This window comes from Odocoileus virginianus, chromosome 23, assembly GCF_023699985.2.
Source record: "Odocoileus virginianus isolate 20LAN1187 ecotype Illinois chromosome 23, Ovbor_1.2, whole genome shotgun sequence".
In the NCBI taxonomy this organism is placed as follows: domain Eukaryota; kingdom Metazoa; phylum Chordata; class Mammalia; order Artiodactyla; family Cervidae; genus Odocoileus; species Odocoileus virginianus.
In genome coordinates, this window is record NC_069696.1 from 39,853,152 (window position 1) to 39,868,255 (window position 15,104).

The 15,104-nt window shown below is 48.7% G+C and overlaps 1 protein-coding gene across 3 annotated transcripts; it reads left to right on the forward strand.

The window, feature by feature from the left end:
- Positions 1–395: 395 nt before the first annotated feature.
- Positions 396–10,471, forward strand: LOC110131376 (apolipoprotein L3-like). 3 transcript variants are annotated; one of them, XR_011483025.1, is made up of 4 exons: positions 396–2,101; positions 3,374–3,684; positions 4,999–5,089; positions 7,788–7,875. XR_011483025.1 is itself a non-coding variant. In XM_070453969.1 (2 exons), exons 1-2 carry the CDS (start codon positions 5,413–5,415, stop codon positions 8,518–8,520), a joined length of 747 nt encoding a protein of 248 aa, XP_070310070.1. In that variant the 5' UTR covers positions 5,096–5,412; the 3' UTR covers positions 8,521–10,471. The 3 variants fall into 3 exon arrangements, 1 of the variants encoding a protein (XP_070310070.1); XR_011483024.1 differs by having other exon boundaries at positions 1,987–2,101; positions 3,594–3,684; XM_070453969.1 differs by lacking the exons at positions 396–2,101; positions 3,374–3,684; positions 4,999–5,089 and adding an exon at positions 5,096–5,426 and having other exon boundaries at positions 7,788–10,471.
- Positions 10,472–15,104: the final 4,633 nt, after the last annotated feature.

Below are 15,104 nucleotides of genomic sequence, written 5' to 3' on the forward strand. Positions count from 1 at the left end.
AAGACAAAAAGTCAAGCTGTGAACACATCAGTATAACAGGAGGGACATGGCTTTGATCTATGTGTTTTACAGGCAGAGACAATGCTGGAAACTTTGGGGTTACTAAAACCATGTTACCCCTCCACATATATCATGTCAGAAAGTCTGGTCTTGGCCTCCACTCTGTCCATGGAGAGCTGTGTGACCCTGGGCAAGTCACCTCCCTGGGAATTGTTTCCTCAGCTTCTTACTCAAATTTTTAATATATGTATACACTTTTTTTTTTTTTTTAGTTTGAGTGTGTCAGGTCTAGTTGAAGCAAATGGGGTGAGTTGCTCCGCAGCATGTGGGATCTTAGTTCCTTGACCAGAGAGCAAACCCGTGTGCCCTACATTGCAAGGCGATTTAACCACTGAACCACCACGGAAGTCCCTGTTACTCAATTTTTAAAAACTGGTTTCAGTCTTTTTCTGTGGATTTTAGGCTCTCTCTTGTGGATTTTCACCTTGTTGACTCTAGGTATTGCAAAGTGTCTGCTGGTCTCTCCTTGGAATCTGACCTGGTTTATGGTGTCCTTTGCATGGTTTAATATTTAGAGGACAAATAAATCAGACTTTTCTTTATGGCTTATGGGATTTGTGTCTTGACTAGAAAGGTTTCCTCAAATCAATCTTATTTTTAACATTTTTTTTCTAGGGCTTTGTAGTGTTTTCTTTCTGGCTTATATTGAGATCTCTTTGGGACTCACTGATGGATTGATTAGAAGCTTTTTCTTTCTTCCTCTTCCTCCTCCTCCTTCCCCTTTCTCCTTTACTCCTTCTTCTCTTTCAAGCAGGACATATTTAATGGGTGCTTTTCTCAGTCAAGGTCTTCCCAGGTGGCACTTGTGGTAAAGAACCCGCCTGCGAATGCAGGAGATATGAGAGACATGGGTTCAATCCCTGGGTCGGGAAGATCCCCTGATGAAGGACAAGGCAACCCACTCCAGCGCTCAGTCAAAAAGGAGCACACCCTTTCTTGGGTCTTCAAAGCAGCCTCATGGCAGTCGGGGTATGACTCCACTCTCTCCCCCGCAAGTCCGCAGCAGCAGTTAGGGAACAGAGAGCGAGAGGCTGGAGGGAGCTGGGCCCCACAGCCACGCTTGGCCCTGGATTACAGTATGGGGCCTTCTCCTCTGTTAGTCTCTGATAGGCCACTTCCTGGAAAGGCTGTTTCTGGGAAACAGGACTCTGGAGAAGCCTGTCCCAGGCTTTGGAATGTCTGAATCAAGGGTCAGGCATGTATCAGATTTTAGATAAGTCCCATGTTTCTCCACAGTTTTCTCTTTCTCTTCTCATGTAATAATATCATAGCTGGAGTAAGGAGACATGAGGAAATACAGGTGTTTCCTGCCACCAGAATGTACAGTGTTCCTATGAAAATTTTGCAAATCAAAATGGCATAGAGCATAGACAGTCTAGGTCTCACATCACAGTTTATTTGCAGAGGCTAATCTTTTGGAAAGCAGGGGATGCTTATAAAGGAAATACACTCAGAAATCTGATAATACTGTCTGTCAGAAAGAGCTTTTCATCCAGACAGACCAGGAAAAGAGATGGAATTACTGCACTGCAGGCACAACAGGGATTGTGCTGTGTCTTTGAGAAGCTGGTTGTTTCATGTCCCCATAAGGGGTCACCACACCTCATATTTTAGCCAGGCTGTATCTAGGAGGGCAGGGGGTGCCCTGCCAGTCCTGGACAGGAAGAGTAGCAGAGAAGAGACAGGTTCCCACTCTTTGAGATCCCACGGACTGTAGCCCACCAGGCTCCTCTGTCCATGGGGGTTCGCCAAGCAAGAATACTGGAGTGGGTTACCATGCCCTCCTCCAGGGGATCTTCCCAACCCAGGGATCAAACCCAGGTCTCCCGCATTGCAGGTGGATTCTTTTCTGACTGAGCCCCAGGGAAGCCGAAATGGGTAACAGGGCTTAAGAATTTGTCCATTTGTGTTGAGGAAAAAAATGACCACCAAAAGATTTAATAATACCTCTCTCTTAGCAGATTTATGTCTGGTGCTGCCGCCAGAGTCTCAAGAATTACAGCTTCAAGAGAACTCCAGGAGCATAGACACAATACAACAGGTTGGAGTTAACTGTTGGCTATTTCATTCAAAATGCTAACTGGAGAAGCCTGTTTTTAAATACATTTTCTGTTATTTTTTTCCTGACTCCTGTTTCTTGTTGGCTTAGCTGCCCTGTTGTCTCTCCCATCTCCATCTCGGTCATTTTTCCTTGAGAGACTCATTTCCCTCTCCGGGGCCTGTGAGCTAGGTGGGTTTTCCTCCCATCAAGCAAGATGAAGGTACAAATCTCTGAGAGAGTGGTGAAGATTAAGTCCCATACCCAATTAAACACACATGGAACTTTCTAGAAAGGAGCCTGAAGAAAATTAAGAGATCAGAGTAGATGAAACAAGGACTGAATTGCCCTTGAAGAAGTATATTCCCTTTCATTTAATTTGGGAATAATAAAATCTGACATATAAAAAAAAAGGCAAGCAAAGTTTTATATAAGAAGAGTGTTGCTTACACAAATATTTACATAAAGAATTAGAAACAACCTAAAGTTCAACAGTCAGTAGAGGACAGTGGAGAGGACTCGGCCTCAAACAGGTTCGGGGCTATCCAGGGCAGGACTGAGCGGACTCCAGGCCCTTGTGGCATAAAGGCTTTTGCAGAAACAAGGAGGGTGTGGGCTGTGGGAGCTGTGGCACCAGCTTTATCAAGGCAGAGACTCAAGCAAAGGAAGGAAAATATCATTGGGAATAAAAGGAGTCACTTGCCAACTAACAGCTATCCACAAATAAATATTATTCTATATTAAAGGGAGTGCGAAAAAAAAAATAAAGGGAGTGCGAGCTCAGTCCCTTTTTGTGAACTGTGGACTGTAGCCCACCAGGCTCCTCTGTCCAGGCAAGAATACTGGAGTGGGCTCCAATTCCTCCTCCAGGGGATCTGAGTTCTCAACTCAGGTATCCAATCTGAGTCTCTTGCATCTTCTGCATTGGCAGGCAGATTGTTTACTACTGGGTCACCTGGGAAGCCCACATTAAAGGGAGTTAGAGCATAGTCATCACAAACCTGGCATTTGATGAGAAAGGCTTTAGTTCAAGTCCAGGCTCTGGCACCAGCATGAAAACTTGGACTAACTGAAGTTTAGGTGAATTTCAGGAGCCTGCATGTCATAGACTCTGGATCAGTACTAGTTATTACCAAAGAATAAAGAAAATGTTCCCAACCTCATGGAATTTCCAGAGTATTCCTTCCTATCGGTTCTTGTCTTTGATTTTATTGCTCCTATGACTTCATAGATGGCTGTCACCTCTCTGATTACCTTCTCCTTGTGCCCCAACAGGAGACTAGGACTCTGACTTGGAGAGAGCTGGTGGGAGATGAGTAGCTTTCCTTAACTAGTGGCCAGCAGAGCCCAGGGGACAGAGAGTCATGCTGGGTTAGGTCCATGGTGGCACTGGTGGCCGTCCCAGGGGGACCCACCAGAGACATTGCTCCTCACTGCTCCCTGCAGCCCCTGTTCACTGCTGATGGAGCCCACAACCCGTTTTCTCATCCCCAAGGGTGAAGCCACACCTGATTCAGACAAAGAGCTGAAGGGACATCACTGAAACCCTGCTGCTGCCACCATGAGCTTTAACATCTACCCCTCAGGTAATCGGCTGCCTCTTCTCTGGACGGTTCCTACTTGTGACCTAGAATTGAGGGTGGTGGCTCCAGGCAGAGTGAACATACAGAGGAATCAAGAACCAAGAAGGGGATGGATATGCATCCTGGAGCCCCCCAGAGGAGTCACATGAAGTTCCCCCAATGGGGGGTGTCCACAGATCCTCTTTCCCAGCCCTCTCCTTGGGGAGCCACTTGCAAAGTGATCGCTTCCTCCCCCACTGCCCTCTAGCAAGTGACTCAGAAGTGAGGCCAGGACAGCCCACGGGGAGGGGGACAGCAGAGGGAGACCCCAGGGCCAGATGGGGCATCAAGAGGAGGTCCCCCAGGGTCTCTGGAGCTCCTCCTGCCCTGTGCCTTGGCCCAGCCTCCTCCTGCTCCCCAGACCCTGGGGCGTCAACACAGAGGCCTTTCCTCCAGCCCTTGCCCTGCCACCCACCCAGCAGCTCTGCGAGGGTCAGTGGATCCTGAACTGAACCCCCATCTGGTCTTTTCTGCCTCGCACCTGTGTGACCTGGAGCACAGCTATCTGATCTCATCTATAAAATGAGAATAATATATCCCTTTATTATTATGAGGATGAAATGTAACGTGTGTTCATGGCCTGGGCCAGTGCCTGCCACACAGTAGGTTCTGCTGAGGTGTGGTGCTGTCCCCTCTACCTAGAATATGTTCGTTCCAGGTGGAAATTTCTCCCCTTCCCCAGAATCACTCCTTCCCCTAGCTGTGTTAGGGCACCTGTACAGTGCTCCCATATATAAGCACCTGCTTACCAAGTGATTGCGTCATGCAGGTCCTTTTGACCTCAAATACCCCTGCAGATCCCCAGGTGCTCAGTTATTACCCCTGCCCACCCCCTCCCCAATCAATCAATACACAGATTTAGTGTTCTGGCTTCCCTCCACGTGAGCCCTAGGTTCCTTTCTCCCTTAGTGACCCAGGAAAAAGAGGAAAACTAAGAACACTTCATGTTGCAGGAAAGACAGAAGGAAAGGGAGAGAGATCTGGTGTCTCTTCTAATAAGGACACCAATCTTATTGGATTAGGCCCCCTTACTTATGACCTCATTTTACCATAGTTACCTCCTTAAAGGCCCTATCTTCAAATATAGTTACCAGGGGGTTAAAGCTTCAACATATGAATTGAGGGGTGGGGGGAAAACAGTTCCATCTGTAACCTCAGGTGATTTCACCAAGAGTACCCCAGGTCATCGCTGCTCAGAAAGATGAACTTTAATCACTTGATCCTCAGTACCATTTACCTTCCCCCATAATTTCTCCAATTTTCTTTTTTTCTGTCCAGCACTCAGAATATTTTTGCTTAAACTGCAACAACAACTGCTTGCTCAAGACAAAGCCTAGGAGAGTTTTGTGGCTGAGGTCAATTTGTCCAGGTAAACTGCACAGATGCACCAGGAAGGTCACCCAGATCCTCAGGCCCCAGGCTGCTTTCCTCCTGGCAGGCACACCTCCTCCTGGCAGGATCCTATGGTGTGGTGGGGTTCAGGATGTTCCTTCTCAAGAATCCATGAAGAATGTTTCCTCCATGTCATTCGCTGCCAGTGAATGGCCTCGGACTAAGAAGAAATGAAACCTGTAAGGAAGGAGCAGGTTATGTGGCCTTGGACAAGTTACTGATCTACTTGCCGTAACTTTCTTCATCACTTCAGTTTTATTCAGAGGACACTGAGATTGTGTGTACAAAGTGCCTTGCATCATGGCTGACACAGAGTATGTGCTCAGTTAATATTAACTTTTAAAATAATCTTGTTGGGAAGAATCAGGGGCCAATGGCCCTCTTCCAGGAGATAAGAACCAACTAGAACTTCCTTTGTGAAAAGTCAGGAAATCCTGACATCAACATCATTTTGCATTCCCAGGGATTCTGACTTGAGCCCTTTGTTTAGGAACTGTACCAACCCTGCAGGATCCTGCTGGACAATAAGACAGAAAGGCTGGAGAGGAACTGAGTGGAGCTGGTGGGGTCCTGGCTCTAGTCCTGCCCAGCTCTGGGGCTCTGGCTTTATTTCTCGGAGCCTCAGATCTGTCCTGTGTCCAGTGGGAAAAGCAATTCAATCTAATGGATTGTGGTGATGGCCTCAGAGTGAACTGCAGGTCAGAGGTGGGGGACCAAGTGCAGTCATAAGGCCCAGGGAGGCCTGGACCACGGTCAGACCCAAGGGTCAGGGTGGAGCAGAGGGTCCAAGTTGGAGGACTAGTAGGCAGGCTTGGGCAGCAGGACCAGGACTAGAGTGAGGAGAGTGGGCCTCAAGGACACAAACGGAAGGGGCTGTGACCCTAGCAGAGGTCCCCTGAGTGGGAGGGGGGACATTCTTCCCTCCCTGATGGGGTCCCCTCATGCTGGGCTAGAGGGCCCTGGGTGACCCTGACTGCACACCCTGCCTGGGACCTAGCTTCTCCCTCCATCTGGGACCCTCTTCTAGTCTACATGGAGCTGCCCTGACAGTGGAAGGCCATGTGGCTCAGGGAGCCCTCCAGGGTCACAGTGAGTGGCTGCGACTGTGTGTCATTTGAGGGATTCTGAGGAGCCTCACACATCCCCACCCAAGAGAAAACACTTCCTCCACCAGCTGTGCAAGTGCCGGTCCCCTCAGGCTCAGCCATTCAGATGGGTGTTTCCTCAAGTCTCTTGAATCTTTAGAGGTCCCACAAAGTTGCACACAGCCTGGGGTGCAGTCCGGTGAAGCTGTCACAGGTATAGTGTGAGTTAGACTGGTGACACCTGCGAGGTCAGGGGTGCTGAGCACCGAAAGATGTCAGAATTCCAGTTACAGTTAATGCAGAGCGGGATTCAGGTTCCCATCAGCCACAGGACAGAGTCAGGACGGGTTTCACACACGAAGCTTCCACTGTGCTCAGGACAAGTTACAGCTAAGGTGGCAAGCTGGTGACCCCTGAGAGGTCAGGGAGCTGGGTGATGGGTCAGGAGTCAGTGAGGTGGGCTGGAGAGCCATGGGGAACCAGGGCTCAGAGCACATCTCCTGCTTCCCTGTCATTTGGGGCTGTGGGTGGACCCAGTGACCTTCTGTGAAAGCCAAGGTTATCAGGCTTAGGGGAGAGCAGATGCCAACCAAAATGATCATTAAAGGTCCTTCTAGCTCTAAGTTTTGATTTTAAAAAAATTCTCAATACACTGAAGTAACCAGTCTGCAAAATCAGAGGGCACAGTCCCCTGGACTGTCCTTATGTTTGACACCAACAGTCAATTTCTGGGGTCCAAAAAACCACCCTCAGGTTCGAGTTTTCCCTAGAAGGATGCTCCAGGATCACTGAAAGGACAGGACAGGATTCAGGTTCCCATCAGCCACAGGGCAGTCTGGGCGGGTTTCACACACGAAGCTTCCATTGTCCTCAGGATGAGTTACTTTCCCGAATTCAGTGTGTGGCAGGACAGACACATAGAGCACTGCTCGCCAGGAATGCTCACCCTGTTTAAAAACAAATTACCGTGACTTGTCATCTCCAGCCCCTCCCTGAGGTCAGACAAGTGTCCTAGAGTCCAGCTCCTCCAGAGGTCCGAACTGATACCACGTGACACAAGACCCCATTACGTCACTTTGCCAGACTGCCCAGTGGCCAAAGGCCCAGGCAGATGAGGACACTCGCATCGGCCAGACTAATCTAGGGGCTTAGGAACCACTTCCCAATAGCCAAGGGCAAAGAACAGGTTGACTCCTCACCACATGCTGAGGCCCTTCAGTGAAGGTTTTCTGCTCTAGCCCCACTTCTCTTAGTTTATCTGTGGAGTTCCCACTCTACCAGCTCTTTGTAACTGTTGGTGTTAACCTGACTCTGAGACGTCTTTGTCAAATGCCTCTCTGAAGTCAATAGTATCCTAGGATTCTTTAGTTATTTCTTCCATGATTCAATAAGTACATGGAGCATCAACAATGTCCAAACATGGGTTCAATGTTGAATTTTTTTTAATTTGCAAAATTATTTTCATTTAATTTATACAACAAATTTTCCACTTAATTCATAATCTCTGTTTTATGCAAGGTAGATCTTGTTGAGCCAATTTTAGAGACAAGCAAATTGTCTTTCTTCATCCTTTGATGTTCATTGTTATAGGGAAGAAGCAGTTGTACTACGTGAATATCTGGACCAGCCGGACAAGAAGGGGTTTTTAGAAGAGTTTCCCCAGATTAAACGGAAGCTGGAGAAGAGCATAAAAAAGTTGCGTGAATGCGCAGACAATGTTGACAAGGTGCACAGGGACTGTACCATCTCCAATGTGGTAGCCAGTTCCACCAACATTGCATCTGGCATCCTGACCATCCTTGGCCTGGCTCTGGAACCCTTTACAGCGGGCATCAGTCTGGGACTCTCAGCCACTGGATTAGGGCTGGGAGCAGCAGCTGCTGTGACAGGTGTGTCCACCAGCATCGTGGAACTCGTAAACATGTCATCAGTAGAAGCCCAACTTGATTTCCACAGCATAGCCCAGAAGATTTCCAGTGGGAAAAGCCTCTATAAAGCGAAAGATTTTAGGAAGCATATCCGTGCCATCAGGATGGTCAAAAGCAACCCTCAGTTAGTAGCTGGGCAAGTCTGTGGCCGAAGCACCCAGCCAGTGAGAGCAGCTTTTGGAGGCACGGCTCTTGCAATGACCAGAAGAGCCCGCATTTGTGGTGGAGTCTCTGCAGGTTTGTTCCTCCCATTCAACATATGGTCCCTGGTGAAAGATTCACAGGACTTGCAGGGTAGGGCAAAGACAGAATCTGCTGAGAGACTGAGGGAACAAGCCCAGAAGCTGGAGATGAATTTGGAGGTGCTCACCCAGACCTATGAGCGTCTGAAGTAAGCCCCAATTCGGACACCCCAGAGCAGTGCAGGGACCAGGAACACGTGAGTGGCCAAGCCCCAAAGGCAACTTGCTAGAGGGTAAGATTGCAAAATAAAATTGGTGGAGCTGAGTTTTAGGAATTTGGTGTTTCTGAAGCTGAGCACAGCAGGGGAGGGATGCATGCGGGTGGTAGATGGAGAGAGAGTAGGAAGGAGCCTGAACTGGGGGGTGCGGGTATGGGGAGAAACCACTTATTTTGGACTAAAGAAGACACAGGAGGGGAATAATAACAGGAGGGGCACAGGAACTAGCAATGAGAGACCAGGAATAGAGAAGGGTTGAAAATGGAGAAAACCCCAAGAGTTAGGACTGCTGGGGTCCAGGAGAAGTAGCAAGGGCTCCTCTATCGCCCTCCCCAGGGTCTGATGCCCCAGCAGGAAGAGTTTCCTCCTGGTGATGGTCTCTAGCCCTCCTTCTCCGGCATCAACTCACCTTTGATCCCAGCAGGCTTATCTTAATTAGGCAGTGACTACTCTTTTTTGTTTTTTTATTAAAGCAAAGTTGATTTGCAACATTCTGTTAGTCTTGGGTATACAGCAAAGTGATTCAGTTATACACATATTTAAGTATATATCTATATTCTTTTTAATTTTTTTCTATCACAGGTTAAAAATTTTGAATACCATCGCCTGTAGTATATAGCAGGTCCTTGTTGTTTATTTTATGTATGGTAGTATGCATCAGTTAATCCCATACTAACCTATCACTCCCCACTTTGGTAACAATAAGCTTGCTTTCTGTAAGTATTTCTGTTTTGTAAATAAGTTCATTTGAACTCTTTTTTTTTCCCCCTTTTGGCCATGCTAAGCCATTTGTGAGCCCTCAGTTTTCTCAACCAGGGATGAACCTGGGCCACGGTTGTGAAAACACCAAATCCTAACCAAAAGACCACCAGGGAATTCCCTTAGTATTTTTAACATTCCACTAATAAGTAATTTCATATATTTGTCTTTGTTAGACTTACTTCACTTAGTATCATCAGCTCTGAATCCATACGTGTTGCTACAAAGGGCATTACTTCATTCTTTTTTATGGCTAAGTAATATTCTATTGTATATATGCACCACATTGCCTTTACCCATTCATCTGCCGATGGACATTTAGGTTACTTCCATGTCTAGGCTATTGTCAATAGTGTTCTATGGACATTTGTGTGTGTGTATCTTTTCAAATTTGAGCTTTCCCCTTGCCAGATATTTACCCTGAAGTGGGATTGCTGGATCATCTGATAACTCTATTTTTAGTTTTTCGAGAAACCTCCATACTGTTCCCTGTAGTGACTGTACCAACTTACATCCCCACCAACAGTGTAGAGGGGTTCCCTTTTCTATACATCTTCTCCAGCATTGATTATTTGTAGACATTTAGATAATAGTCCCTCCGATTGGTGTGAGCTGATACCTTATTGTAGTTTTGATTTGCACTTTCCTAATAATAAATGAGGTTGAGCATCTGTTCATGTGCCTGCTGGTCACCTGTATGTCTTTGAAGAAACATCTATGTAGGTCTTCAGGCAGTGACTCCTAAATAATGATGGTGGTAATGATGGAAGCAGCAGCAATGATGATGATGACAACACAGTGGATAAAACATTTGACAAGTTGCCAGGGGCTCTTTGGGTCCAGAGAGAAGCAACAAACCAGTGAAGTTCCCGCGAAATTCCAAATGTGTGAGAACCGAGGTTGATGAGGAAAAAAAGAAAGAAAAATGAAAGCAGTAGGCAGCAACAGGTCACGAACTTTGCAGTGAGTCAAGGAAGTCAACCAGCCTGGGGCCAATGGACACAACCTCTTGGAGCCTCCATTTCTTCCTCAGGTGGGGTTGGCGCTTGACAAGATATTCCAGGTCTGCCTGGTTCTCCCCACCTAGGGTTCTCCAGACTCTGGTTCAATAAATATGAGCTGATTCACTGAGGCTTCCTTGTGTTGACTGACGGGCTCACCTGGGCTCCGGATGCCTGACCTCCTTCCCCATAAGCCTGTCTCCCAGGGTCTCAGGGAGCACGTCCTCCATGGCTCCTCCTGCCCGCTGGGCTCCCATCCAGTCATTTCCCTCAGACCCTGGAGCCCTGCAGGCCCCATGGGACCCCCGGGGGAGCCCGTGTCATCTGACTTGGGCTGAGCACGGGGATACTCCTCCTCCAGCCCCGGGGACCAGGATGGACACGGGGCACCCGAGGGTGATTGAGAGCAGAGGGCTTGTGTGCAGGTGTGAGAGCTGGTCAGCCGTAAACAGAGGGACAGAGGGAGACAGCACATCCCTCATCCAGGCTGCCTTCATGTTTCACCAGGACTCCTGCAGGACCTTCCAGAACAGTCTTCCTGTGTTTACCTTGGGGCACTGCCCTACATCCACCCGTCTATTCCCCACACGGGACTAAAATGACCCTTAAGAATATCGACCTTAGCAACACTCACCTCCAGCTCTTCCCTGTCACCCATGACTCTGAACACAGATGCCCAAAGCTTCCACATAAAAGGGCCGGGGGCTGCACAGCTATTAGCTCGAGACAGTTAGGAGGAGACTGTCGGCAGGAGACCAGGAGGGGGTGGTTGCAGATCCCTCCCTCCAACAGTCAGACTGGCAGTGGTGTCCTCACAGTGTAGACTGTTAGAAGAGGGGGATGGCCACCTTCTCCCCAGCCCTCCAGGCCTTCCAGCCTCAGGCCTGAAGGTGAGCTGAAGGGTGAGGGACAGGCTGGGGACGGTGACCTGCAGAGCTCCAGAGCCCTCGCTTGGCCACTCCCTGGCCGGGCCCGTCCTTGAGAAGACAGTGGACCTCTCCCCAATCCCCACCTCTGAGCCCTGAGGTGGTGGAGGTCTCCACGGGTCCCCGTCCACAGAGGCCTCAGTAACTGGAGTAACTGCTCACCGTCATTAAGGTGACAGCTTTAACCAGCTTCAGTCACTCCATTCAAGTTCCAAGAACTGGTCCAGCTGAGGTCAGTCGTCGACCCCGAGGAGGTGCCAGAGGTCAGGGTTAAGTGGCAAGGACATTGCACAGCATTGCTTCAAGTCCATTCTATGGTGGGGGCTGTCCTCTAAGAAGGGCAACAGTTGGGAGCCAGGGATTAACCTGAAGGGCATTTGCTGCAACACGTGTTCCTATGGATCCCATGCAACGATCTCTCCAGGTTAAACTAGAAGCCTGAGGGCTGGCTCGATGCTGGGTGCCTGGCTCCCTCAGTGGTAACGACTGAGCAGGTTCTGCGGACTAAAGGGCACGAGCGGCTGAGATCTGCCTTTTCAGCAGGGCTTGGGTACTGGCGAGAGGACTTAGACCTCAGTGCTGGAGGAAGGGTCCCTGGCAAGGTAACCAGCCCTCGCAGGGAAAGCCTCCTCTTAGCTAGGACCTGAACCTCAGGGTGAAAGTTGAGCCTTGGGACCTTGCCCTTTCTTGTCAGAACAGAGAATTTGCTTTGCTGGAGGTTTATAGGGACATAATGACCTGATATCAACAGCAAGAATCTGACAGGAGAAGTTAGCCACTAACCAGGCCCTCCCCCCTCACTTTTCTATAAAAGGGTTTTGTTGAGAGCTTTTGGGGAGTTTGGGGTTTTTAACACATGAGCCGCCTCTCTGCTTGCACGGCCCTGCGATAAAACTTGTTCTGCTCCAAACTTTGACATTCTTGTATTGCTTGACCACACTGTGCATCAGGCAAATGGATGTGCTTTCAATAAAACTTGTAGCCCGAAGTATTCTGCTGGGGCCTGGGGTCCCCTGAGGGCAGAGCTGGAGGCCAGGCTCACTTCACCCCCAGGAGAAGGACTGAGGGGCTGGGGGAAGTGGTCAGGGGAGGAGGGAAAGTTCATCCAAGGTATGCTCTGACCTGGTCACCCATCTGGGATTGCACCTGCCTGGACCTTCTGAGGAGCCTTCATGGGATGCCTCAGGCTCCTCCTCTCCAGGGAGGAGAGGGGAGCATCTGGGTGTTGCTCTCACCCCCACAGGCCTGCTCCATGGGGCACCGACTCTCTGGGTTTCCACGTGTGGAGCATGTGAGCACCTAACAGTCTCCCATGCCTGGAGCCCAGGGGAGGAAGCCAGAGACCCGGGACCTGGAAATGATCCCAGGACGTCTCCTAAGTCCCTCCCCACGTGCTGCAGAGCCTTCTCCACACTTCTGTCCAAACCTCCCTCTGAAGACTGTCCTCAGTGCCTCTGACTCCCTCTCAGCCAGTGTTACCCCGAGGCTTCAACCAGCCCTTCCATTCCTTCCTGGAGATTTCAACAGTCACGGCCATCACCTGCCCAACCTTCAGAAATATGAGTTCATTCCTTGTCAATTCTTCATCAGTTCCTGGAGAATTCCCATCCTGCACAGACTTCTCCTGGGCAGGGTTTCACAGGCTGAGTGACACAACCATTCATTGTTCACCCCCACGTCCTCTGAGCCCTTAGAGCTGGACCATTCAGCTTAATGAGCAGATGATGCAATTCCATGGTGACCCCTGTGTCAGGTGAGAGCCCTGTGTCTGAGCAGGAGAAACTGAGTCTGGCTAAGTGAGCACATTAGAGCATGCACTGGAGAGATGCAGGCCAGGTCAGAGGATGGAAAGAAGTCCCAAACCCACACAGTTCAGGAAGGAGAGGAAGCAGGACAGATCCCCCTGCAGGAGCTCGGTCTGTCCCAGAGGCCCCTGCCAGCAGGGTGTTAGGTCCAAGCACCCATAATCCCAGTGTCAAGTTCCCACAACACAGAATAACTTGGGTCAGAGGAGTGTATTCTTGGACCAATAGGTCAGGCTGAAGGATGAGGAAGAAGAATGTGTAATAGGGACCTGAACCCTTGAGAGAAAGTCTCAGGTCAAGAGGCTCCAGATTGAGTGCTTCCTGGATGTACATGTGCCCTCTCTAGATCAACAGAAATGACTCTCCTCACCCTGTTCTGGGTCCAAGCACCCCACACACAACAGTAAGTGCAGCGCTCACTTCCCCAGCTGGAGATAAACACGAATCACCTCCACCTGCTGCATCTTGCAGTGATGTCAAGGGTGAAGGACGATTCCAGTGCTTCTCCTTCTCCATTGGGTTCCTTTCTCAGTAGTCTGCATGTATATTATATATGTGCAGGCAACAGGGAGGTGCAATAGAGACCCCGGTTGCAGGAGCACTGCTCCCTTGATACCAGTCCTTAGGGGTGATCCCACTCCGTGTTCCTCTTTCCTCTGGGAAAATTCACTCCTGTGGAGCCTGAGCCCTTTGTTGGTCCCAGTTCAGTAAGACTGTGGAGTTTTCTGTTAACCTGTATCATCTGTCCTGGTCATCCAAGAAGGATTCCTAGAAGAGACCCATGAGTAGAAGGAATCCCTGGAGTTCTACTCATGTTCCTACCACCCTCCTGTGTAGCAACCGTATAAATCTCTCTTGATAACCAAGGTCATTACCACATCTGACCCATAACCTCACTGTTATCTGCAAATCAAGGGGCATGAGGAATGAGATAGGGCATTTCAACAAAACTTTCTGTTCTGCCTTCGCAGAGGTATTCCCCTCTTTAGTACTAAAACCTCTAGTCCAGAAGGTTCCAGAGTCATGAGCAATGAAAACAAAAACTTTGATATGGGCTTATAATGAAACTCCAGTACTTTGGCCACCTCATGAGAAGAGTTGACTCATTGGAAAAGACGCTGGTGCTGGGAGGGATTGGGGGCAGGAGGAGAAGGGGACAACAGAAGATGAGATGGCTGGATGGCATCACCAACCTGATGGTCATGAGTTTGAGTAAGCTTCGGGAGTTGGTGATGGACAGGGAGGCCTGGTGTGCTGCGATTCATGGGGTCACAAAGAGTCAGACACGACTGAGCGACTGAACTGAACTGAACTGAACTGAATAAGGTGTAACCATGAAATTTACCACCTTGTCTTAACTTCTTAATTCCTAGATCCATAAAACATGGACATGGGAGCAAATGCACTAAATACTGGGTGTGGATTCAGAGCATGACACATTCCATAAGACCACAACACAAGCGTTCAAGATATTTCTTCAGGACACATGGCACTGAGTCTCCTTCAGAACAGTTCAATAATATCTCAGGCCACTGCTTCTGAGGGCTAAATTCATTAGGCTCCAAGTCAACTTTGATGAAGGGTAGTCCATGATGTATGGTTAGACGTAGTCTGACTACCAGCCGCCTTGTTACACAGCCCATTTTGAAAGTGTTAGGCTGTCTGGAGAAGGACTGTCTTATATTCTTTGGGGTTCACACAACTGTTTTTTTAGCCATACCACACCGTTTTTGGGATCTTAGATCCCAACGAGGGATTGAACCTGCACCCTCGGCAGTGAAAGTGCGGAGTCCTAACCACAGTCCACCAGGGAAGTCCCTCACAGAAATTCTTCTTCTGTTTTTTTCTGTAAAATGCATCTCCAATGGTTTCATTTATTTTTTTTTAATTTTTTTTTAACTTTTTTTTTCATTTATTTATTTATTTATTTATTTTTAGTGGGAGGATAATTGCTTTACAATGTTCGGTTGGTTTCTGCCTTACAACAAGGAGAATCAGCCTTAACTGTACATAGATCCCCTCCCTTGT